The 27723-nt window shown below is 34.8% G+C and overlaps 1 protein-coding gene across 1 annotated transcript; it reads right to left on the bottom strand.

Moving 5' to 3' along the window:
- Positions 1-12823: 12823 nt before the first annotated feature.
- On the bottom strand, positions 12824-27326 carry LOC125835405 (uncharacterized). Its single transcript, XM_049514527.1, has 18 exons — positions 26711-27326; positions 25347-25878; positions 24884-25141; positions 24442-24533; positions 19074-19283; positions 18584-18988; positions 17252-17466; positions 17060-17153; positions 16925-16981; positions 16431-16565; positions 16258-16329; positions 15403-15516; positions 15149-15310; positions 14933-15061; positions 14655-14756; positions 14485-14564; positions 13919-14068; positions 12824-13774 (listed from the first exon to the last, which is right to left on the bottom strand). The coding sequence occupies exons 1-18, from the start codon at positions 27209-27211 to the stop codon at positions 13201-13203; spliced, it is 3882 nt and encodes a 1293-aa protein (XP_049370484.1). The 5' UTR covers positions 27212-27326; the 3' UTR covers positions 12824-13200.
- Positions 27327-27723: the final 397 nt, after the last annotated feature.

Genomic DNA, 27723 nt, shown 5'->3' with positions numbered 1-27723 from the left:
AATGGAGAACTTGCTGCATGAGCTTAAAACTACTGTCTATATTAGAGTCTGAAAAAATATCTTGCGAGTACGTTGTCATTTTTACTTAGCTTAATACTTCATCCATTTCAATTTGCTTGTCTAACTTCCTTTTTAGTCTGTTTAAAGAAGAATGTCTCTTTCTTTTTTTGGTAACTTTTTAATTCTAACTTTTCACATGACATGTTTAAGACCACAAAATTAAAGGGAATTTTAGTACATTCTACATAGCTTTAGATTAAGAACACCAAAAGTTTTATGTACTTTCTTAAACTCTAAGCCAAGTCAAAACAAGACGAACAAATTGAAACCAAGGGAGTAGCTAAGAGGTGCATGAGGTCACAAATAGGAGTATAGGATGTTTACTCTTTTTTCCCAGATAAGGTTAGTTGAGTCTTGTTTTGTGTAGCTTTACTTGGTAATCAGCATGGAAAAGTGCAGCTGATTGTAACTGTGTTTTTAAATGCTTCCTTTTCTATTTAATCCTTGTGAAGGATGGAAAAGTGCAGTTGATTGTTACATTGATATTCATATCCGATATAGTGATGCAATATGTGTCAGAGTGTTGTGGCACTTTGGTGAGGGTCAAACTTAAGCTCTGCAACTCACTTTCTACTTTAGATTGACAGAGCAGTAGTCGCAAAACGAGTTCTGCAACTTTTATTAGCTCAGTAATGTTTTCTCCTTGCCTAGTAACTCCATATCATGGTAGGTGGATGTGATTAGCATTGATGAAGCTCAGTTCTTTGATGAGCCTTTATGATTTCTGTTGCAATGCTGCTGGTGTTGATGGGACTGTAATTGTTGCAAGCCTAGATGGTGATTACTTGAGGTATTCCTTGAATTTTCTGGAAACTACTTTCTGAATCTATATAGCATACTTAATTTCTCTTCCAACTGTAGCTCTGAACTTTTAGTTTCTGATCCTATTACTCCTTTTACCCCCATCAACATTATTTAGCAAAAGATTTTTGCTCTTACATGGTATTGGGTGCTTGATTTCAGGAAGGGCTCGACATAATTCCAGTTGTGGTTTACTGTGATAAAGTTGACAACCAGATGTAAACTATGTAGCAGAAGGGCATTTTTCATCTTTAGGAAGACTTCTGAGACAGACTTGAGCTTAAATGAGGGCATCTCCGACCCATCCTCTATTTTACTCTCCAAATATAGAGTTCTCTATTTTTTTAAACAACCTACTCCAATCCTATTCTATTTTACTCTCTAAAAAAATAATATTTTTCTCTCTCTTCAATATTATATTATTATTTCTATTTTATTTTTATTTTCTTATTTCATAATATAAATCACTTCTTCTTTTGGTAAATAATCACTCTATGTAATACAAAATTTTATTTTTTTCAAATTCTTTATTTAATATAAAATTATATTTTAATCTAAATAACATAAATTGCAATAAATATTATATATAATACATATTAACGAACAATTCAAATAAAAGTGAAAACATCATAAATATTATATCATTGTAAAAGTTATTTTAAATTTTACGTAAATGCTCAACTTTCAAGACTATTATGTTACTTTCATAAATGTTCTATTAATGTATTACGGAGTTCAAAATGAACAATTTTTGTCCTTATTTTTTTAGGTGTAGCTAAATATTGATCAAATTAACAATTTCATCTTATATCCAATTATTCCGTACTAATTTACTTCCCCTCTTCCATTTTGAACTATAACATCAAATATTTTCATGCTCATTAAAAAGTGTAGTTTAATAATTTATCACTATAACATAAAAGTAGGTTGTTTGAATTATCATGTAAATTTTGTGCATACTTCATAATGAAAAATAATTATAATTTAAATTACATATTTAAAATGACAAAAAATAAATTAGAAAAATTGTTAATTCGGGATGGAAGTAGTATACTTATCAATAATATGTTTAGATGTTATATTACTTAGAAAATAATTACAAATATTAGAGACTTAATTAATAATTTTATATAATATAAATAAAATTAAAATAACTTTCAATTACATATTTAAAGTGACAATTTTTTTTAAAAAAAAATAGAAAAATTATTAATGTGGGTGTGAGTAGTAACTTGTTAATAATATATTTTTAGATGTTATATTGCATTAGAAAATAATAACAAATGATTTAACTAGTAGTATAATAGAAATAATATTAAAATAATCAAAAATTAAAATAGAGAGATGAATAGTAGTTCTCCAAACTATTCACCTCACTATAATTGAAGAATAGAGAGTGAAATAGAGAGTGCTTGGAGAACCCATTCTCTATTTTACTCTCCAAATATAGAGAATATAGAGTAAAATAGAGATGGGTTGGAGATGGTCTGCATCTTCAACCCTCTATTTCACTCTTCAAACATAGAGTTCTCTATTTTTTTCAGACAACCAACTCCAACTCAATTCTCTATTTTACTCTCTAAAAAAAATATTTTTCTCTCTCCTCAATATTATATTATTATTTCTATTTCATTCTTATTTTCTTATTTCATAATATAAATTCTTTATTTCTTTTTCCCAAATAATTACTTTGTATAATTTTCATGTGATACAAAAATTTATTTTTTCAAATTTTTATTTAATATAAAATTATATTTTATTCTAAATTTCTAAATAACATAACCACAATCGACAACAATTCTCTGGATCATATCATAATTCCGTTATTGTTTTATTGTTTCATGTGATTACATGCAACAAGAACAACAACGTATAATTGAAAAAAGAAATCGACAATCACAATCACAATCACAATCGCAACAATTCTCTGGATGATACCCTAATTTTTTTTCTGATTAGAGCTAAATCTGGAAACGACGTATTGGATTACTAAATTATTATTGTGATTAATTAATTATTATGTTATGTATTGTATTGTATTGTATTGTATTTTATCTTATATTTAAATTATTATGTTATATATTGTATTGTTATCTTGTATTTAAATTATTATGTTATGTATTGTATTGTTATCTTGTATTTAAATTATCACGTTATATATTGTATTTTTAAATTAAATTTTTTCATCTTATCATTTTAATTTTGTGTATTCTTTATAGTGAAAATTATTAATAAAATCAAATTATATTGTTGACGAAAATTAGGAAAACAAATAATACTATTGATTCGGGATGAAAGTAGTATATGTTAAATAATATATTTCTAAAAATATTATATTACATTTAAAAAGAATTAGTAATATTAGATATTTAATAAATGACATTATATGTAAAATAATATGTTATTAGAAAATAATATAAATAATAATAAAATATTGAAAAAGTGAAATAAAGAATATGAATAGTTACTATTCTCTCTAAATATGAAGAACAGAGAATAGTATGGAGGGAAGTTGGAGTGCCCATTCTCTATTTTACTCTCCATTTTATTTTACTCTCCAAATATAGAGAATGGAGAGTAAAATAAAGGTGGATTGGAGATGGAGAATAAAATAAAGGTGGATTGGAGATGGGGTAAGTGTTACAGTAATTTGGAATTCAAAAGTTAGTTGACAAAGTTAGTTAAACACCGTTAAGCTACAATAATCAGTGTAGTGGTAATTACTTAGACGTTAGTTGTAACTGATTTGTGTTAGATGAAATAAGTCAGTCAAGTTCTTTATAAATAGACATTGTAATCATCAGTTACATTCATATTTGGAATATACAGAATTCTTTTTTTCTTTCTAATCTCTCTCTATTCTTCTTCTTCTTCTTCTTCTTCTTCTTCTTCACTACTAACTATTTTCTCGAGAAATCCTGAAACAGTGCTTCGATCCTCAAATTCATTGAGAATTCCTGCAATCGAGTAACATTGGCATCAGAGCTACTCTATCCTTGGATTTTAATGGTGAAAGGAACAAGATCTGCTGATAATTCTCCAACATAAATGGGGGAATTGAAGGAAATGATGTAGAATTTGGCAGAAAAAATAGGAACGTTGGCAGGGGAAGTTACAAACCTGAAGAGATTGGATCAGGTGGTCATGGAATTGAAGGAACAGTTGGTCACTAATCGAGAATCTGGAAGGGAGAAAACTCCTATATAAGATGGTCATTCGACTGCAAGACATTCTGATGAGAGAATTCACCACTCTGAAGGGAAAAGTCACAGACCCAGGAATCCTACCAGTTACAACACCCATCATTCAAACTTCTCAAGATGATCCCAAATGGAATTCCTTAGGTTTGCAGGGGAAGATCTGAGATCGTGGTTGTTCAAGATTGAACAATTTTTCTCCAAGGAGAATGTAGTTGCAGAGGAAAAGGCAACAATAGCTGCAATGCAACTGGAAGGAGAAGCCATCCAATGACATCTTTCTTTCATGAGATACATACAGTATTTACAACCAGCTACTTGGAATGAGTATGTGATGGCTATGGTAGAGAGATTTGGGACAGATTTTGATAATCCCATGGAGGAAATCAAGAAGATCAAACAAGTGGGGAGTGTTAAGGAATATCAATCAGTGTTTGAAAGACATCTAACTAGGGTGAATTTGTCACAAGAGAATGCAATCAGTTGCTTTATTGGAGAGTTAAAACTGAGCTGAACATTGCTGTAAAGATCACAAATCCGACTTTTTTATCACAGGTATACAGGACTGCAAGAATGCAAGAAGCATACTTAACTGTTATGAGACAGCCAATATCTAATTAGTCTCAGATGGGTGCAAAAAGATTCATGGACCAAAGGATTGGTAACAATAAGCCTCTGTTATCTACACCTGGTACAAATACTTTTTAATTTTTCTAAGGCAGTAAATATAAGAACTTTGAGCATAGAGGAGATGAATGAAAAAAGGGCAAAGGGGTTATGTTACTTTTGCAATGAAAAGTACATGCCTGGGCATAAGTGTAAGAATTCCAAGCAGTTATATCTGTTGGAAGTGGAAGAATTAGAAGAAGGGCAGGATTCAATGCAGGAACAAGGTGGAGAATTACAAGAGGAACAGAATGAACAACTAGAGTTGGGACTACCTGTGGAACACATGGAGATTTCTATGCATGTGTTAAATGGGTCTTTGGGATTCAGAACCTTGAAGGTGACTGGTTATCACTCAAAAATAGCATTACACATATTAATTGATACAAGAAGTTCTCATAACTTCATTGATCTTGATCTGGTCAAGCAATTGGGATGTAAAGTGAAGTCTATTAAACCTGAGATGGTAACCGCAACAAATGGTAGCATGTGGGTGGACAAGATGACGTCTGTGACTTGGTTACTACAAAGAGCAGAGTTTTCTGCTGATTTTCTATTATTACCTTTAGGTTCTTGTGGAGTTGTGTTGGGGGTCTAATGGCTATTAACGTTGGGTGATATCAAGTTGAATTTCAGAAATTTAACAATGGAGTTTTGGTACAAGGGAAGGAAACATTTACTCAGAGGGTCTAACAGTCAAGTGTTAACTCCTAGTGCTGGGAAACTGACCAAACACTCTGGAAATCAGTCTCAGATTTGTATGATTCAAGTAATTCCTCAGGGAAGTGATGAAGACAAGTGGCATCCATTAGAAGTAGCAGCTGATAAAGATCTTGAAGAAGACCTTGCACTACTAGAGGTATTGTCAGATTTTTCTGCATTATTTGAACAACCTGTTGGTTTACCACCTTCTAGAAGTGTATTTGATCATATGACCGTGTTGCATTTTGGAGTTGAACCTATGTATAAGAGACATTATAGATATCCTTCAGTGAAAAAGGATATTATTGAGGGTCTTGTATTACAAATGTTGGATCAAGGGATCACTCAACCTAGTTGCAGTCCTTTTGCATCACCAGTGATATTAGTAGGCAAAAAGGATGGCACCTGGAGACTATGTGTAGACTATAGAGACTTGAATAAGTTTACTATAAAGAACAAGTTTCCAATCCCTATTGTAGAAGATCTATTGGATGAACTAGGACGATCCAAAATATTTTCTAAAATAGACTTAAGGTCTGGATACCATCAACTAAGAATGGCAAATGAGGATATGCCTAAGACTGCTTTTAGAACACACTCGGGACATTTTGAATACTTAGTCATGCCTTTTGGTTTATCAAATGCCCCAGCTACATTTCAAGGTTTGATGAACATTGTGTTCCAGAAGTTTCTAAGGAAGCATGTCTTGGTGTTTTTTGATGATATACTAATATGTAGTAGAACTATGGAGGAACACATATTACATCTGAGGTCTATTTTTTTGAAAATGGTGGAGCATCAATTATTTGCCAAGAAAAGCAAATGTTTCTTTGGTGTTCATAGAATTGAATATCTTGGTCACTTTATCACATCAGAAGGTGTTTCTACTGATCCTCAAAAGATCCAAGTTGTGAGAGATTGGCCTGTCCCAACTACTCTTAAAAAAATTAAGGGGTTTTTTAGGCTTGGCTGGTTATTACAGAAGATTTATACAGGGATTTGGAGTTATTTGTAAACCTCTTACTGATCTAACTAAAAAAGATAAAATCAAATAGCACCACACAGCTCAGGAAGCATTTTTGCAATTAAAGGAAGCTTTGACTCAATCTTCCGTATGCCAACAAAACTTTCATTGTTGAAACTGATGCTAGTGGTTATGGAATTGGTGTTGCTCTTATGCAATAGGGACATCCTATAGCCTTTATTAGCAAGGCATTATCTCCACATGTTGTTATGTCAGTTTATGATAGAGAGTTATTCGCCATTGTCCAAGTTGTTATTAAGTAGTCTCAGTACTTGTTAGGTCAGAGGTCTATTATAAGGACTGATCAAAGAGCTTTGAAGTACCTTATGGAACAAATTGCACACAAACTTACAATTATTGTGGCTAACATAGTTGATGCCATTTGACTATTCTATTTAGTACAAAAAAGGAGTTGAGAACAAAGTCGTTGATGCACTGTCGAGAGTTACCGGGGCTGAGTTACTTGCTTTGGTGATTTCCCCAACCAACACTGATCTCTTTCAAGCTATTGTGGATAGTTGGCACTCAGACCCAGAGCTTACATAGTTGATTGCAGATTTACAAGCTAATCCTGACTCTCATAGGCAGTTTACTTGGTTGCAAAGTCAATTAAGAAGGAAAGGAAAACTAGTGATTGACAAGGTGCAGAGTTTAAGGAATGACATTATGTCCCTATGGCATATTGGCTCTCTAGGAGGTCATTCAGGTGTAGAAGCTACCCTCAAGAGATTGTTGACACTATTTTATTGGAAGAACATGAGAACATAAGTGAAGGATTTCATTCAAAGGTGTGATGTTTGTCAGAAGAACAAATCTGATTTAGCTGCTTACCCTGGGTTGTTACAACTATTACCTATTCCTGAGGTGGTATGGTCTCAAATTAGTATGGACTTCATTGATGGTCTTCCCAAATCTCATGGTTGTGAGGTGATTCTGGTGGTTGTCGACAGACTCAGTAAATATGGTCATTTCCTCCCACTGTGTTTTTGGATACTATTGTGAAATTACATGCCTTACTTGATGCTATAACTAGTGATAGAGATGTTTTGTTCCTGAGCTATTTTTGGCAGGAGCTATTTACTCTTCAAGGGGTATTGTTGCATACATCTACAGCTTATCATCCTCAGTCTGATGGACAAACATAAGTGTTGAATAGATGCCTTGAAACCTACTTAAGATGCTACTGTAGTGATGATGCTTCCAATTGGTTGGCTTGTTTGCCTATGGCTGAGTATTGGTATAATACTTGCTTCCATTCAGCCATACAAACCACACCATATGAAGCCTTATATGGCAGGCCGCCCCCTCTACATCTCCCTTACTTACCTGGTGAATCAGCTTCTGCCGAAGTTGACACTACCTTGGTGAATAGAGAACTTAAGTTGCAACTACTTAAGCATCATTTGCATAGAGCTCAACTCCGAATGAAGCAGCAGGCAGATTCTCATAGAAGTGAGAGGCATTTTGCTGTAGGGGATTGGGTCTACTTTAAGGTGCATCCGTACAAACAAGCGACTATCTCTCATCACTTTTCTCATAAGCTTGTTGCTAAATACTATGGTCCCTTTCAGATCATTAAGAAGGTTGGCCCTGTGGCCTACACTCTTTTGTTGCCTCGTTATGTCAAGATTCATCCAAATGTGCATGTCTCGTTGTTAAAAAAGTGTTATGGAGTGCCTTCCCACGTTTCTTATCCTCCGACTGTTGACCTAGCCAATCCAAATTGCCCTACTCCGGAGTCTGTTTTACAGCGAATAATGGTCAAGAAGGGCAACAAGGTTGTTGCTCAGTTATTGGTTAAATGGGTTGGTCTTCTCGCTGATGTAGCCACTTGGGAATTTGCTACCATTTTGAAAACAAGGTTTCCATCCTTTGATCCTTGAGGACAAAGATCTTTTGTATGGGGGAGTACTGTGTTGAAATTTGGTAGAATCTTTTTTACTTTTTCTTTTTAGTCTAAAAATATTTTATAGTATTTAATTTCCTTTCAAGTCTAGGGTTTACATTAATTGCAAATATTTAGTTTTATTTTAGTTTAGTATCTAGAAGGATTCTCCTTTAATAAGGATTCTCCTTAATTATTTATAAATAGGGATGTACTCTTCTATTTGAATCAATGCAAGAATCAATACAAAGAGTTATCATTCATTCTCTCTTTAATTTCTCTTTCTAGTTTCTTCCATTCCATAACAGTGGTATCAGATCCTTACATTGATCTTAATGGATCTGTGAGTTCGTTGAAGAAGAACTTTCAACCACTTTTAATTCATATCTATTTTCAACCCACTTTTAACCCGTGCTTTTATTTTTAACGCATGACTACTTTTAACCAACTTTTAATCTATATTATTTTAAACCTTATTTTTCAAACCATGACAAGCAATACTCTTTCTTTCAATGCCCCACAAACCTTCAATGGTGAAAATTATCAAATTTGGGCAGTTAAGATGAAGTCTTATCTTGAGGCTTATGATTTGTGCGAAGTTGTAATGGAAGACAAACCCATACAACAACTCACTGAAAAATCTTCTGATGCTGAAATCAAACTTCACTCAGAAGAGAAAATCATAAAACACAAAGCCAAAATTGTAATTCAAAATTCATTTGCAGATTCAATCTTTTCTAAAATCATTGCATGTGAGATAACAAAAGAAGCTTGGGAAAAACTTGAGAAGGAGTACCGAGGAAGTGAACGAGGCAGACAAAATCAAATTCTAAATTTGAAAAGAGATTTTAAATCTCTTAGGATGCAAGAGGGTGGACTATCACTAATTATTCTGACAGGATTTCCTTGATTGTCAACAGAATCAGGTTGCTTGGTGAGGATTTTAAAGATAATAGCATAGTTGAAAAGATTCTTGTAACTATTCCCGAGAGATTTGAGTCTAAAATCTCTGCTTTGGAAGAGTCTAAAGATCTCTCTACCATCTCTCTTGTTGAATTGATAAGTGCTCTCAAGCACAAGAACAAAGAAGAACTTTCAAACAAGATAAAATTGTTGAAGGTATCTTTTATGCAAACTATCAAAAAAGAAAAGTTGATTCCTTGCAAATATTGCAAAAATAAAACACATTTGGAAAAATTCTGTTAGTGGAGATCTGATGTAATATGCGGAAGTTGCAAACAAACAGGTCATGTTACAAAAGTGTGCAAGTTCAAAGACACTCAAGATAAATCACAAGTATTACTAGTAGAAGAAGAATGTGAGGATGAATTTTATTAGAAGATATTTTTGAAGAATAATTAAGTGTTCAAACTCAAGTTAGATATACCAACTTGAGTATTGAGGGGGAATGTTGAAATTTGGTAGAATCTTTTTTACTTTTTCTTTTTAGTCTAAAAATATTTTATAGTATTTAATTTCCTTTCAAGTCTAGGGTTTACATTAATTGCAAAATATTTAGTTTTATTTTAGTTTAGTATCTAGAAGGATTCTCCTTAATTATTTATAAATAGGGATGTACTCTTCTATTTGAATCAATGCAAGAATCAATACAAAGAGTTATCATTCATTCTCTCTTTAATTTCTCTTTCTAGTTTCTTCCATTCCGTAACATACTGTTACAGTAATTTGGAATTCAAAAGTTAGTTAAACACTATTAAGCTACAATAATCAGTGTAGTGGTAGTTAGTTAGATGTTAGTTGTAATTGATTTGTGTTAGATGGAATAAGTCAGTCAAGTTCTTTATAAATAGACATTGTAATCATCAGTTACATCATATATGGAATATACATAATTCTCTTTCTCTTTCTAATCTCTCTTTCTATTCTTCTTCTTCTTCTTCTTCTTTACTAACTGTTTTCTCGAGAAATCCTGAAACAGTGCTTCGATCCTTGAATTCATTGTGAATTTCTGCAATCGAGTAACAGTAAGATGTACATGCATGTTTGCCGCCAGCACTATGCCAATGAACAATCTGTCAATGAAGCTGCAAAAATTGTCACTAGTTGTTCCATAACACCTGGGTGTCACTCCTTAAAGTCTGAAATATTGGTCTCAAATTCATGTATCATTTTTCTTCTGTATATAGAAGTATTAAATGTGTTGCTTTAGAATCATAACACTTGGGTTTCACTCCTTAAAGTCTGAAATATTGGTCTTAAATTCATGTATCATTTTTCTTCTGTATATAGAAGTATTAAATGTGTTGCTTCAGAATCAAAATTTGCCAATAGTTATCTTAAGTTACATTACAAGACAACGTTGGTTGTATTACAAAATCTGTAGCTTTTTTTTTCCAGTTCTCATTCTCGTTTAAGATAATATCATGGCTAAATATGTGTTTGTTTTCGCTACAACAATAAAAATTTCCATTTTCACTGAAAATAAGTATTTTCCGCTACGGTTTTCCTATTAATACCATTTGACACTGGTCTCTTTGCTTCTTTAAGAATGTCTGGGTTGAGTCTAATTTATATTTGAATCAGTTTAGAATATCAGATGTTTAATAGTATTGACGGATCTCTTTCAGTCATCTCAACGGAAAAAAAATACTTATCCGCACTTGTTTATCAAACACATTTACAATTGATTTGCCTCAACATTTTATCCAAAACGTGTAATTGCTTATTTTAGAAAACTACTTCAGAATTTGAGAAGTGCTTTTTAGTATTTGACGCTTAAAAACTATGTAAATTGAGCTAATAATCCTTCTTGGGTAGATATGACAGAGACATGTCACGGACTTAAAGTCTCACTAAAGCTCCATGCGGCACTTGACAACTTATTCACTAATCTTTCAAAATCCCCTTTGAACTAAGATCGCTAAGAAAATGTAGGAAAGATTTGGAAAGTTTCGGAAAAAGGCTTTGTATGGCTTGGAAGATGGCTTACAACTTGTTTGATGAGTTTCGAAATGGGAGGCCTCTATTTATACTACTTCTTAGGGGTCTTTGGGTAAATAATATTTATAATATAAGTCCCTCTATATTTACACTTTAGTTCATATTTTAGAATTCTCTACACTTTCTAGGGAATTCTAAAGTCTTCTTGAAAATATCTAGGGGGTTTTAGAGTTCTGCATAAGCTTCTCCACAACTCTAGATTCTTCTTCCTATTCCGGTGCCGAATTCGAACAGTGAAGTGGCGGGACATGACAAGCGGGACTGTATTGGTATATGAATTTTCCTCATTTTATTTTTTCAAGATCACTATCTATTAGTGCATTTGAGTTTTGTATATATGGCTGACAAGGTAGGGGTAAGGTCTGTGTAAACATCCTCGTCTTCTGACTCTACTTGTGAGATTAGACCGAGTGAGTACGTTGTTGTCCCTGCAGCTGTGAGATTTTGTTGCCCAATAGTTCCTCTTTTCTCTGCTCTTTAATGATCTTCATTTTTATTCTTTATTCTTACATTATCTCTACAGACTACAATCTAATTAGGTTGCAAGCTACCAGAGGCTTAGCATTGCTACTGTGACGTACTTGTAACATTAAACCTGAAACTGGAAGGTCTCATCTTTAGTTTCATATATAAGAATGTCTATGCCTACAGCTTAGATTAGTGGAATTAGAAATTATAACTGAATTAATAAATCTAATTAACATGATTATTGCATTTGAAAAAAGTTTACAGAATTGGAATAAACGTTGAATGCAGTCAATTATGAAATATTATATTGGAAGATCTTAGCTGACAAGAAAGATCTATGAACGTCGAGACTATCCGCAATTTGGTGAACTAGATATAATGAGTGTAAACAACTAGAGGCCAACTCAAATCTTCATATAGCAAAGGCCTGCTAAGTATTGTCACTGTTTGGATGATTATTAAGTATTGTTTCATAATGTATCGTATCATATTGTATTGTATTGTATTGTTTTAGATTATATCGTTCTCTGTCGTTACATAATGTTATACATCAAGAATTTGATCCGTCGTTACATAATGTCATACATCAAAATTTGAGTGATAAACCTACTAGGTAGGATACTATGAGAAAGTAGGGTAAAGGATAAATAAAGATAAAAAGAGAAGAAAATTAAGATAACACAATCACACCAAATCAATCGTTACATTTTATGTAACTTTTAATAGTTGGCTAACGATGAATTTAAACGATAGGCATTCCAGCCCGTTTTAATGGAAGGGCGCTCTATTTGTTTACATCCATTAGTTTGAAAGGGATTCAATGACAATTTTGAAGGAGATCAAATGATTGTTCATGTACCTTTATCCTTGGAGGCTCAAGTAGAGGCCCGTTTACTTAATGTTATCTCATATGAATCTTTTGTCTCCGGCTATTGAGGATCAATACAATAGAATTTAAGTAACAATCAAAATAAATATTATATTTAAATTAACAATACAATATAGTAATACAATACAATGGGTAACAACCATCCAAACAAGTGTGAAAGGAAATCCCTCTTGGTTAAAACTGCAAAATGCAAATCAAATGCATTCAATAAATTTACTAGTATATTACAGATGACTCGGATATACTTTATGTAATTGCATATTGCAATAATATATTACCAATAACTCACCAACTCAAGTAGCTTGTATTGAATGCATTTGCATACGTACACTCGATTTCCTACCTACAACCCTATCAAAAAAACAAATCACCTGTTGAAGGTGATATACATGGATGAATTAAATGAAAAAAGGACACGCAAAAAAACACAGGGTACTGGATATCCAGAAGCCCCAAGTACAAACTATGGCACGAAAACTACCGAGCCTCTGGACAGAGCTCTCCATCTTGACGTAGCATCATCAAATCAGACTTCACCTTCATCCTTCTATTTTTGAGATCTGGTTTTCTTTTTAGTCTTAGATCTCTTTGCGGACAGCACAGATGATGCACTCTTGCCTTCAAGCTTCTTTGTTAGCTTCACAATGCTTGACATTCCTTTTCGTGCTGCTGCCCGATGTTCAGGCCTCCGGCTCATCATCTTGCGGTCAAGGGGCCAGTAGGCATATGGCTCAAGTTTGTCTTTCTTCTTGACATCACCACCTGCCTTCTTGCTTGCATACTCTGTTCCAGTGTACGCCCATCCTGAATCAGACGTTCTCCTCCGTTTCTGAGAATTCCTTGAGCTCTCGGAAAAGCGACTCCCTGCTTTGCTTCTTACATCTAAATCATCAGTAGCTGGCTTGACTCGTTTTTGCTTCTTATCTCCCTCGTGAATAATCAAACGGCCTTCAGAGTCTATTTCTGCTTCATCTTCTGATTCAGGCTTCCTCTTGAGATTGCCAGATGCTCTAAGAGCTGACCTGGTCTTCTTCTGGTCAAGTAAGTCAAGTGGCTCATCATCTAATTGATCAAACAGATCTTCCTGCAAACTCTTGGCTAATTTCCGTGTTTTCTTGGACCTGGAAATATGACATACACCCACTAATCTTACATGTGAAATAGTCTAAGCTACAAAGCATCATTAATTTCCTTTAAAAAATTATATTTAACTTCCAAGTTCCAACGTACTGTAGAACATTACATCTTAAAACATTCCCACTCACCGTAATAAAGATGCTTTGGAGTCTGATACTAATGTAGCCTTGCTCCTACGACCAGCAGTAGTTTTCGTCTCCATATATTCTGCATCACTATTCTCAGATTCTCCATCATCGAACTCAGAAAATATTTTTGTATGATTCCATCTGCTTAGCCTGTAACAGGATGGAAAAGTTAATACCACAAGTACTAAAATAATACATGACAAGATACAAAGGCATTGAAATGACTTCTTATCCATGCAATACAAACTACAAAGATGAGAGACCAAAGAGTCATTGTCCATCTTAACTGGGACAGATCTGAACATTCAACACTAACACAAACAGTCAAAAAGAGGCAAACACTTGTTTCATGATAAATAAATTGTTCCAACCAACAAAGGTATATAAAATACTCCAACATGTTTTAGTCGCTTCACCATGTGTCAGCCATCCAATATGTGTAGGTATATATGGAGGAAAGGAAACCACAACAAACATTTGTTTCATGATAAATAAATTGTTCCAACCAACAAAGGTTTTGTTCTCAACTTCACTATGTAGGTACATATGGAGGAAAGGAAACCAACCTTGATGTTGTTGCTTTTGTCATACGGGACTTGCTTTCCTCAGAATTTGAGGCGAGGCTCCTATCTCTTCGCTCCTTGATCTACATTTTCATCAGAAGAATAAATAACTCATCTGAACATTTAATATCCCACGAGCATTTTCACAGGTTTTAGTCCAGCTCATAACTAACCTTTCTTATGTTAGTAAGGAGTTTCATATGCCCTGCAGGCATCACCTCTTTTACAGCATCCAATCCACACTTCTTGATAAGCATTTCAATAAGCAGCTTAACCTGTAAAACATAACATGCACCCAGCCACCTTTCAATCAACAGCTAAGATTTTCATAACAGGAAAGAGATTCCACAAACCAAAATTAGAAAAGAACACTGAAGATGGACTAATTGCATACAGGAACCAAAACTAACTCAAACCAAAGTAGTTTAGGATCTAGAAGAAAAGCAAAAACCTTGGCTTTGAAATGGTTCTTGGTACTATTTTGCCAACCAAGAAGGGCCTCTACCATGTTCTTTAAATGTGCTTGCAATCCATCGGCAGTCGATTTTGTGACCAGTACCTTCAACAGCCCTAAATTAGCCTGCAGTCAAGACAAGTTTCAGGTGACATTCATAAGATGGCGGGTGAACATAGTTCGAAGAGTGTCCTAATACAGACAAAAACACACCTTAATTATTTCTTTGTTCTCTCTCTTAAGGAGAAGAAATGTTGATGGTAGGACGCTGTAAGCAGCAGAAACAAGGTCTGAAAATTCATAAGCAAGTCGAGCTAGGCCTTTAACCGCTGCACTGATCATATGAGGTGTTTCCCCGGCAAGACCCCCAGCAATCTGCAAGCGAAACATCAACAACAATGATGCTTATGTCAAACTGAAAGATCCTACTTCATCACATAAATTCATCAAATTATTACTTGTCATACCATATTAAAAAACTGATGCAGGTTCTCCTTTCTGCCACCTTTGTCCTCATCTGCACAAGCATGGCCAATCTTGACAAGAATCTCATACGCTCGGTTCCTTGTTTTCTTGTTAGCCTTATATGGAATCATCAAATAACTCAGCACATAAATCAAATAATTATGATGTAAACAATATAGCTGTCCTTCCAGTTATGCAGCCAAGACTAGTTAATGGTGAGAAATTATTACGTTATGAACTTCTAAAAGAACTCATAGCAAAATGATCATATGCATGAAAGAAGAAAGTAACTATTTTAGGAACTAACTTGACGCTTTTGCTAAGTTACCCAATCTTAAAGAGAAATCGAAGACCATTCAAGGCTAGGCTATGAACAACAAATGAAAGAGTAACTGTAAATTGATGGAGGTAAAAGATAAGAGAACAAAAATGAGGTTACAAGTGTAGTTTGTGCAATCATATTCCATCAGAATCCTACAAAGACTAATGCTTAGCTCACTGTACTTTAGAATGTCATTTCACATGTAAATACTAACAAACATTTATTAACTAATAGCACACGTAGGCTATAGGCTAGGTACTCTTAAAAGTTTGATGACATGAACTGTGCACTTTCTATAGTCAAGGTCCCCACAAAATGATTCATGAAAATTATCTCATGGCACTGCTTATTGCAACACAAGTTTAGAGTTTCCATATGTTCCATTTAGTCAGTCACCAAACTGGTTGGTACCACTTCATAACTATGGGACAAAATCAGGAGGACAAATTCACAGATTAACAGCCATATAAATTCTTATGGAAAAGAAATATGGGTAAACTCTAGAGTGGAACTCCATCAAAATTAATAAGTATACCTCTTTGAGTGCAAGCAAAATTTCAGTCATAAAAGAAGTAATACTGTCACGCCTCCTCTGTTCTGATTCATCCTGTAGAATGCAATAAACTGTTAAAAGACTTCACAAAATTTAGTAAAAATTTGCATAAATCAGAGGCATCTTAGTATTATCCACAAGAGGATAATCCTCACCTTTGTAACATGGCCAATCAAAAAGTATAGGCAGTCAAGTCTGTGACGCTTGGCTGGAAAATGACAGGCAGGTAGTGCTTCAATCATCAAATTAAGCAACTCTTCGGTCTTCGTTGAAATAAATTCATCACAGTCCTGTACACAGAAGTTGCAAAACTTATTAGTCACAAAATAAATGTGTCAAAAATATAATTAAGAATCATAAAAGAGGTGCTTTAACATTATAGTTCAGATTACTTGCTTCAGAACAAGGACAAGGGAATATATTAATTTCATGCTACATTCAACCTTGGAATTTAATTCAATTGGGTACCATCAAATGACTGCATTAACATGAAAGGCCTGAATCGCCTTTCCTCCAAATATTTTGAACCATGATAATGATATTTTACAAAGCTTACTCAACTCACAAGTTATCTTGAAATCGTTTCTAATTTTTTGGATATAACCGTCGAGGCAACAATAACTTCATGTTACTTGGGGAAAAAACTTACCTGAAGGATCATGGAGAGAACTTTATATGCCTTCTTCTGGATCAAGCCTTCCTCGTCCTGTGCCTCATATTAGTTAATAAACTTTCGACATCGAGAAGCTAAAAGTGCAGAAGCAAAGCCACAACTGCTACCAACCTTTAAAGCAGGCTTTAAAGCACCAAACAGCACACCAATTTCTTGAGCATTTAAACCAGGCAAGAATGAAACTGCCAGGTCAAACAACTGTGCCCTAAATGGTAGCAGCAAGAGATATGGATGTCATTAACACAAAAGGAAAAAGGGCTTGACGGCAGAAGGAATGAAACAAATGTGATTTAATCATCCTACCTCTCCAACAAAGAACTTTTACTGGATGAGTCATCAATCTGCATTGAATGCGATTTTTTGTCCTTCCCTGCCTCCCCAACTTCTTGGGTCACCTCCAAAAGCCTCTGCATGATTTTCGTAAATAGCACTCTTACCACCCTTCTTTTTCCTTTGGATTGGTCGAGACTCTTTTCTCTCACTTTGTCAGCAATAGAGGCCAATACACCAATTGTTCTCTGTATTTAATACTCATTATCAAAAAAACTGAGCAAGCAAAATATTTTCACTAGTTTTTCTAAAAAGCAATTCAAATTTTCAGATATTAATAATTTAGAAAAAATAGAATTGCCAATTCACCAATAATGATTTCTCTACATGCATCATCAAACAAACCAGACAGAAAAAGAAAAATGTTTAGCACACAATCTTTTGGATTCCAATAAACAGACCTTGTCAACAGCTGAAAAGAAAATGAAATACTATGAGATAGCATTCCTCCAATCGACAATGTGGCAATACTATCAAGGATCTCAGTCGAAACTTATGTAATGTGACGGATAATTAAAAGTGCAAATTAAAAAAAATTACACGAGCAAGGACAAAGGTTAGGCAGAACCTTACAGATACCCTTCTTCTTAAATCAATAACACCTACTACCTCCATAACAATAATGTGTTGATTTGGAGCGAAAGGATCGAACTGACCAATTCGCAGTCTAAACTTGGACACAGATTCAAATACTTTTTGCAAAAGAAAAAAAAGATATGGATAACATAATGTTAATAATTATTTTAGATGTAAAATAATGTTATGTTAATAATATATCAAGGTAAGGTTAAATATATTGAAATTTTAATATATTCATGTGCTGAGTCTGGGTTTACTTGAAGCACAGTATAGTAGGTTGATGCAGCTTGATCACAGTTTCCTTGGCTCAACTCCATCACTTTTATAGGATATACATACAACAGTTAAGAGATGCAGCCTTTTGGAGCCATCACTTGATAACATCATTGGAGCAGAAAAGAAAAAAAAGATTGATTTCCTTTCATATCAAGTATCATATGGAAAAGCAATAAACAAAAATGTCAGAGTGGTCGAAATAGCTACAGGCCCACAAACTATTATTGAAAGACGAAGTTCCAACAAGCTTCTTTTGTTTCTCACATGACACTATGATAATATGCAGAATATGCATTTTGTTTCTTTTCTTTTTTCCCTTTTCATTGTACACTGTTTCTTTAAAGCAGTTGTGACTGTGATCCAAGAATTCATATATCAATTAAAACATCAATAAAAGAATATCATCCATCACTATTAAACAGGGGGTAATAGTATCTCTTTTAAGCAAACCTGCAAAAATCCACCAGTATCTTTAGAGGATTTCAAGAAGACGTCATAGAGAACAGGCAGCAGTTTCTGAGCAGAAAGGCTCAATGTGTTCAAGTTATTATCTGCAACTTGCTGGTTGTAACGTGCAATGGCTCGTTCTCTGGAAACGCTTGTTTCAGTATCAGACAAATCCACTTTCCCTTTTAAAATACTATTGTTCTGCTGAATGAGGATCTGCAAACTGGAGCATATTATCCCACAAACATCAGGCTCTTCATGTAGAGCTTTGCGGAAAACCTTCTCCAGATCCTTGAAGCTTTCAGCAGTGTCCACAGGGTAATTGCAAAATGAGGGTAACAGTGACCACAATGAGTACACAATTCCATCAATAGTTCTCGCTGAATATATCTTTCCCTCGCGCTCAAGCTGGCAGAAAACATAAGAATGAGCTCACTGTGTAAATAAAAGAAAGTAGGGAGGGGCAGGAGATGTGATTTAGCATCAAACATACCATTGCAGACCTCTGCTTCATAGCTGCAACCATCGACAAAATTGAGTTGGTAAAGAAACTTAAATGCGCACCAACAATATTTTGCTTTAGAATTGGGAAAAGCCAGATGTTGGATTCTGATAGATCTTGTGCATCCAGTTTAAGAGGAAGAAGAGTAAGAAAAGATTCAGGTCCCATTGCACCAACAGCTGATCCAACACATTCGTGCAGCTGTTATCAACAAAGCCGTAAATTATCAGCATATTCTATTAGATAAGAAAATGTTATAGCTAAACAGATACTCACAAATCATATCCCTAAGAACATTAAGGAATAACAGAAAAAAACAACTCCACAAGGGCAAAGATCCCCTGCTAAGACACGACCTATATTTCCACGGATAATGGTTAGGGACCATGGTCAGTATCTGCCAATATTTTGGAAGCGGGAGGTTATTTGAGTAACTTGCCAAGCAGGCCTCAGATTTTCATGGTTCTTTTTTCCGACTGAATCTAATTTTAGGTGAGAAATAAGATCCACATAAAGTAAGATCTTACTTGTGCAAAATTCCACACATATTCCGTTACATGACTAATAAGATGGACAAGGTAAACCTTGGAGAATACGAGAATCATTAATGTTTCAAAAACCAGCATTACTTTGAGCAATAAACTGTTCATCAAAGAAATTGTTAGCAACAACATATCCAGTGTAATCCCACAAGTGGGGTTTTGGAGGGGTAGAATGTATGCAAACCTTACCCATACCTTTGTTGGGAAGAGAGGTTGTTTCTGATAGACCATCAACTCAAAAGAGAAGTTTCCGAAGTATATTGAAGTAGGATTGCAACAAAAAAAAAAAAGAAGATGAAGCAACAAATAGTAATACACATTGAAGAACAAGAAACTATATGATTACTAAATATCACTACTAATAGGAATGAGAGGAGAGGAGGTTGGCCCCCTGCCTCTGCCACAGAGAGTGTGACAAGACTCTTCTACCTACTAACCTTCTACCCTAATCATTAGCCTTCCAGTCATGTTGTTGTGTCATGTCTTTGTCTAATCACCTCCCCAAATTCTTCTTCGGTCTATCTCTACCTCACCTAAATACCACTACAGTCAACCACACCTCCGTACTGGCGCATCCGCACACCTCCTTTTGACATGTTTGAATCATCTCAGCCTCACCTTTTTCATCTTGTCCGCCACAAAGGCCACTCCCTCCATACCCTATATAACTTTGTTCCTAATCTTATCTCTTCTAGTTTGCCCCCACATTGATATGAGCATCTTCATCTCTCCTACATTCATCTTCTGAATGTGCGCGTTCTTGCCTGTCCATAGTCCAAACCCTTAGCCTCATCAACACAGTTGGTCTAACCACCACCCTGTAGAACTTACTTTTAAAGCTTAGTGATACATTCTTATGGCACAATACCACGGATGTGAGCCTCCATCTCATACACTCTACTCTAATACGATGTGAGACATCATCATTAATCTCCTTGTTTCCTTGGATTATGGTTCGAAGATACTTGAAGCTTCCTTTCTGGGTATGACTTTTGCATCAATCTTCACTAAACTTGCATTCTAGGTACTATGCATAGTCCTACTTAATCTGAAACCTTTAGACTCTAAGGTTTCTCTCCAAACTTCCAACATGTCGTTAACTCCACCGTGCATCTCATCAATCAATATTGTCATATGTGAATAAATACACCACGACACCTTCCCTTGAATATGTCGTGTCAGTTCATCCATCACAAAGGCAAATAGGAACAGACTAAGGGTGATCCCTAATGCAATCCCATCATGATTGAGAGGGGTTTTGAATCACCTCCATTGTTTTAACTCCATAGTACATGTCTTTAATTTCCCTAATGTAGAGGTGTCAATGATTTTTTAAAAACTAATTTACTAAGTGAAACGAATATTAGGTTTCTCTTAATATAACTGAAGACTTTTATATAAATGTGTAACCATACAGAATAATCGGGTAGGTGTTTTATTTTATAACGTGTGCCACTTCTTCACCAACACTTCGTCATTATCGTCCTTGATGCACTTCACTTGGTCTAGGTTACATGGCCTCCTCTCTCACCTTGGCAAGCTTATACAACTATATATTCCCGCCTTTGCACTCAAGATCTTCATACATGTCCTCAAAAAATGTCGTGTCTGCTAGCTTCACATCCTTCTCCACTGTCTAACCTTCTTGGCTTCCACTTTTCCTTAGACCTTTCCATTCCACCACCAATCCCTTTTTTACTCACCTGGGCTAACCCTCGAGACCCCTAAGTTGAATCTTTAATGCAATCAACATGTTAGTCAAATCATCCTTACCATGACACTTATGTTTTGTCAAACATATGATACAAATTCGTTGCATTGAATCACATTATTGGAAATAATGATGATAAGGGCAATTCAAGAGATCAAGTTGGTCTCATTTGGAAATTGATGGTGTTGACAAAAGGCAAAAGGCCAGGCACACCCATTAAACGCACCATCCAGAAATCAAGAGCAATTATAACAAGTGTTCAACACAATCATTGATTATATTTGTACAAATTTATGATTTTTGTAGTGTATCTCACACTTAGAAATAAATTGTGGTTTTTCATAGTGTATCTCACACTTAGAAATAAATATATTTCATGACATAACAATCATCAACAGAAGGAGTTTGTTGATCCTTTCTTTGCTAGGTCTCAACTACTCTTTTTAATTCTCAAGCATCTCTATTCTATATTTTTCCAAGTCAATTCTCTTGTTGGTGGCAAAAGGGATCAAACCTGTTTTTTTATCAAGAGGGTTATGCCATTTGTCGAATAAAACGTTATATATAAAACATCAGTCCAAGATGTCTCGAACGAAAACTAAAATGCTACTCCATCCTTTGTCTTTACATTCTATGCTTTCTAGAATTTTCCGCACAAACTTGTGAGAAGAAGTCAGCAAGGTGGAAGTCCCAATATCTCTCCATGGGTGGAAGATTGACCTTGATAAACTTTGTGCTTGATGCACTTTCAACGTATATGATGTCATTATTTCCTATCCCACCAGGAATCATCAATAGGTTGGATAGCATCAAGAGGAAATTTCTATGGCAAGGGAACAAAGACAGGAAGGGTTACCACCTAGTCAAATGGAAGGCAATGATCAATGAGAAAAGATTTGGGGGAATGAGGATCAAAACTCTAAAGAATCAGAGTAAAGCTTTAAGAATGAGATGGTCATGGAAATATTCAAATGAAAATCGAAGTCTATGGGTTAGAGTCATTAAAGCTAAATATGAGGCGATGATTGGATGACAAAGGAGGTCACTACTCCTTATGGAAATCTATCAGAATTTTGTGAAATGAATTCAAAGTTTATACCATAGTCAAAGTGACAAATGGAGTTAAAACTGTCTTATGATTGGCATGAAGCAAGCAACATGGAGACATTATTCCTAGAGAGCACAATAGCAGAATTGTGGACACCTCATGGGTGGAATTTTGTGTTCAGGAGACACCTCAATGATTGGGAAATACCAAGAGTAACAAAATTCTTCAGCACCATCGACCAATTCAGTGGTTTGAAGGCCGGACAAGACATCCTACAGTGGCAGGGAAATAGTAACGGGACTTTTAAAGTAAATGCCGCTTACAGGAAGATGAACCAACCTTCAACTAAACCAGCAGATACTTCGATGGCCTTGGAAACAAATTTGGAAAGCCAAAATCCCACACAAAGTAGCTTGCTTTGTCTGGTTATTGGTTAAGGAAGTAGTGCTGACACAAGATAACTTGATGAAAAAGGGGATCCCTTTATGTTCGAGATGTTTCTGTGTGGAAACTGCAGAAACAGTGGTTCATCTATTTATACACTGCAAGGTCACAAGTCAACTATGGAGATTATTCATATGTCCCAAAAACATATCTTGGTCCATGCCAGGGAAAATCACAGAAGCATTACACAGTTGGGAAGAAGCAAGGAGTTCACACTAAAAACAGAAACAAATGGAGAATTGTACCTGCAGCTATATGGAAGGAGAGGAACCTTAGAGTCTTTGAGAATATGGAGAATACTATAGAACAAGCCAAAATAAATTGTATTTTGACTTTATGTTTTTGGTGTAACCACATATACTCTAATGATATTGTCTCTATCATTGATGTCTTAAGAGTTAAGACTCATTATAAGGATAGGACAGTAGATTTTGAGTTCTTTTGTAAATATGGGTTCAGTACAACCCATGTACTGTGTTACAGAAATAGAAACAGTTAATTACCTATATCAAAAAAAAAAATTACATATCAAGTTCTATTATTAACTCATTTAGTGAATCAAGTTGATCCAGATAGAAATCCATATAAATTTGATAGATTGTAGCTAAGGAAAGGAATGAACGAAAAATAAATTTAAATGCATGTAAAATACTAGCTTGTCTTTTTAATGAAAGAATATTAACTTGCTTTTATCAATCAGACATATTTAATATTTGGCTAATATAATCATTTTTGTAGTTCATTTAAAAAAAATTCCTTTCTGATCCTATTCTACATACAAAAATTTTGTGTTCATTTGCAACATTTAAAGTATTAGGATCATAAAACATTGTTTATCAATTTTTGAGATCTCCATTCAATCCAAGGACTGAGCAGTAACAGTACTGTACTATTTTAATTGCAAAGACCAACTTGATCAATAATCTTCACTAAAGTGAAATGCTTCACTTGGTTAGTCATCAAAAGAGCCTGCTCAACTCAAGAAGTCCTACAGAAGAAAGGAATGCAACTAGTCCCTAGGTGTTTCCTATGCAAGTTGATAGGGGAAAAAACAAACACCTATTCCTACATTGCAAATTCACTACACAGATCTGGGAGCTGTTCCTCACATCACAGGCTTCAGCTGGACTATGCCAGCATACACTTCTGACCTATTTAGTTGCTGGATCAGAAGGAGGTAGCAAGACTCAAAAGAAGCGGTGGAAGCTAGTTTTGAAGATAGATCTAATTCCATTCACAAAGTAAAATGGAATTGTTTGGTATCACTACTTTTTCGGTGTAAATAGCTCTATATAAAAGATGTAGATCAAATTATATTAATAGGGAGCTTGTAATTTTGGTTAGTGCAGTAAATTTTTTAAGGTGGCCAGCATGTCCTTAATACGGAAGAATACAACTTTACCAATGTTCAAAAACAAATTCTCATTGTCAGTCAGATATCCAATAAGAAAAATGACAAACTGATGCCTAAGAGGTTGAATTGTAAATAGCAGCAACATAAGAATAAATAGGTGAGGGAGAAAAGAAAAAGAAAAAAGGATTCCCCCCATGACATCATGGCTAACACGACAAAAGCCATTTCCATGATTAAACAACCCCAAAAGCAAGGCTCACCTGTCTACGGAAAGGGAAGTCTTCATCTGGCAACTTTTCCATATCAGCCAAACTCTGTAGTGTTCCCTTCAGAAGGTGAGAAGAATAGCAACCTAAAAAGAAGTCAATGAAAAACACCACTTTGCTTGTCATTCCTTGGTTGATGTATAGGAAGAAAGCAAAACGAGAATTAAATCTAGCTCATTACATCACCAATTCCGTCCAACGATAAGTCACTTACTATAGGCATGATCATTAGTAGAATACTAAGAAGGAAAGAAGCAATAATAAGTACGCAGTTTTATCAAAGTGGATATCATTTTAGGAAGTCCAAATCCATGAAACCTGATTTGAATTAGTGTCAAAAACTATATACACTAAATAATTTATAGACAACAAATTTGAAACTAATTATTGAGTTTTAGAACTTAAGATGGCTATATATTTTTTAAAAGATACTCACCTAGCTTATCAAACATGGCAACCACCACTTGAAATGACATGTCCCAGACTGCTGCATAGTGATAGGTAAGCAAGCTCTCAATTGTGGCACAGATTTTCTCAATGATAGTTGGTCCAGATTTTTTCATATCAGTATTCGAACTAATTATGTTATCCACACCCTGTTTGATCAAGTTTTCATCAATGCATTCATGTATTAAGCTCTTGAGTGCCTCCAGCGCAGCCCTTATAGCTTCCTCATGTTCAGAACCCAGTACATCTGAAAGACCATAAAGTAAATAAGTAATAATGAAACAACAATTACCAAAATCAGAATTGGACAGGAAAATAACTAAACTGGTAGGTGAAGTGAAAGACTTTATCCCCCTCTTTATTTTGCATGAAACAAATTGAATTCTTAATATTATTTTATTCAGAAGTGTGCAATCTATGCAAGGTAAGAAAATAGGGGGAAAAAAACCCACCACTAAGAGAGTTGAACACCACAGGGAGCTTAACCACACATAATTGCCTGTTAATTGAATATACTTTTCTCATCCCAATGCCAAGTAAGCGAGCTGTGAATGTCAAAGTATCAGCAGATGACTCATTTGCAGAAACTGAAGCAGCAAATGAACCCAAGAGGTCCAAAAGCACTTCTGGAGATACTTCTGCTGTTGGATGGATACAAAGAGCATTCAAACCATCTGTAATGCGCCTATTAACAAGAGGCTGATGCAATTCCAATAAAGATTTGAAGTACTTCAAAGTGCTATTCAAGTACTTTGAAGACATAAAAGGAAGACAAAGTTTCAGAGCATCCAGCACGTGTAAGACTTCTTGTGCTCCTTTGGGTCTTTCAGAGGCATTTACAGTTGTTCCTCCTGCAAGAAGAAGGGACCTTTCAAAGAGATTTGTGATTGCCTCACTAGCAGGTGCCAATAGAGGAGCAAGCACAGATGATGACTGAAAGTTTTGCAGGAGATCACGTAGACAATTATGTGACATCTTCCTCACCTATTCAATTGACCAACCCAAAACAGAAGAAAAATCACTGACAATATACTTGATCTTCCTAACTTCTGAGTTGAAGCATTATGTAAAGGCTAAAAATAGCAAGAATATTATCCATAATACTATAAGCAAGCAGATACCATTTTTACATCATAGCTTCCATATTCTCTAATCTCTGCCTTTGCAGGGGATTGGCATCCATGTAAATCTATAAAAAAAAAATCCTTCATTTGTTTTTATGGTTGTATTCTCTCATTCCTTTTTATGTTATCACACCAAACACTTGTTGACAAAATAATCTCAAATCTAAAATCTTAATTTCTCTTTGTAGTAACTACTATGGAATCCAAATAAAAGGATCAGAGTTGCTGGGCATGGCTGTACGCATATAACTTTTGAAATACACATTACATTGATTATTGACCCACAAGAAGATCATTCTGCTCATACTCGTCTTTTATGACATAATCAATATAACTGTGTTAACATCATGACTTAAGAAATTGAAAATCGATCAAAATTGTAGATGACTGGATTCTGTAAACATGCATCCTACTAATTGTATCATTACATAGGAAGCTACTAAGCTTGTGCCAGCAGTCTGTTACTTAGTTGAGAAAGCCATTTTGCGCTTTAAAATAATTACTTTTACTATAGTCTGCTGCTCTACCTAAGAAACATGGACTAAATAAGATAAAGACCGAGTCTTTTCATGTAATGAAATTTCCATATTGTTAAAGATGCGCTTGATAGATTAACCAAAAGAAAGGCATGATACTAGAGGGGAATGCATTAAATTTCTTATCAAAACTGTTAAATAAAGAAAAGTAGTGACCTTTTGCCGATCATCTGTTATATACCCAATAAACAGACCATAAAGTTGAGCGACATCAGACCAGTTCCCCTTGGCTCCAACAATTAGCAAATGCACAACACACTTCAAGCACGAAACAATCCCTTCAATACCAATAGTCTTCAATCCAAGAAGTTGAATCATAACATCAGATAAATATTCATACTTCTTCCTCAACATAGCTTGGTTTATTCTAGGAATAACGAGAGACAAAATCGTGGAAAGAGCATCAATAAGATGGGATGGCGGTCCTTCAGGGGCAGCGGTATATAGGGTTTGGAGTGAGGAACAAGTAGCACCGAAGTAAGCAATTGGCGTAAGAGGAAAACTCTGCTCTCTGAGCTCCTGTGACATTGTACCAATGGCGGTGCAGATGTGGACGTGGTGCTCATTGTTGGAATCGCAAAATTGTGATAATACAGTATTGCAGAAGTCATCTGACGAGTTCTCCGGGAAAGGCAGTTCCATTTCAATCCCCTCCATCACTGTGAGGGAGCTTGAACGGCGGTGGCAAGGAACTTGAACGGCGGCGGCGAAACCTAAAGCACTAAACCCTCAAAAATATTCAAGCCAAACAAAGCACTAAACCCTCAAAATTATTCATTGATGTTATGGAGTATAAAAATATGAATTATATATTCATTATTAGTTATTAGTATTAAATAAAATTTTTCTTAATAGTTTGTATTTTGTAGGAAAAGAAAAATATGAATGATAAGTTGATAACTGACATTAGCCTCCTGGGCGTTATAGGTTCTCTTATTATATAAGAGGGAGTTTATGATGGGACATTGTGATGTCCAATCATAAACTCTCTATATAATATATAATAATATAATATAATAAATCATTTACAAATGACTTAAAATATTTCATATTTAAAGGATATATAATAAAATAGGTTCACTTTCAAAATTCTATTCGGATCACATATATTGGGACAGAAAAAATAACATATATCATTTTAAAATTACCAAAAAAGTATTATAAATAAT

Source organism: Solanum verrucosum, unplaced genomic scaffold (genome assembly GCF_900185275.1).
Source record: "Solanum verrucosum unplaced genomic scaffold, falcon-dt-bn FXZP01000040.1, whole genome shotgun sequence".
NCBI classification, from domain to species: domain Eukaryota; kingdom Viridiplantae; phylum Streptophyta; class Magnoliopsida; order Solanales; family Solanaceae; genus Solanum; species Solanum verrucosum.
Note: the sequence above shows the minus strand (reverse complement) of the source record. Positions and strands in the feature narration are given on the sequence as shown.

Coding starts and splice junctions, on each gene's coding strand:
- LOC125835405 (XM_049514527.1), bottom strand. CDS start 27,211: ATGGAGGGGATTGAAATGGAACTGCCTTTCCCGGAGAACTCGTCAGAT. Junction 17,467..18,583: donor ATACTGGTGGATTTTTGCAG/GTTTGCTTAAAA, acceptor TATTAAATACAG/AGAACAATTGGTGTATTGGC. Junction 15,062..15,148: donor AGAACAAAGAAATAATTAAG/GTGTGTTTTTGT, acceptor TCTTGACTGCAG/GCTAATTTAGGGCTGTTGAA.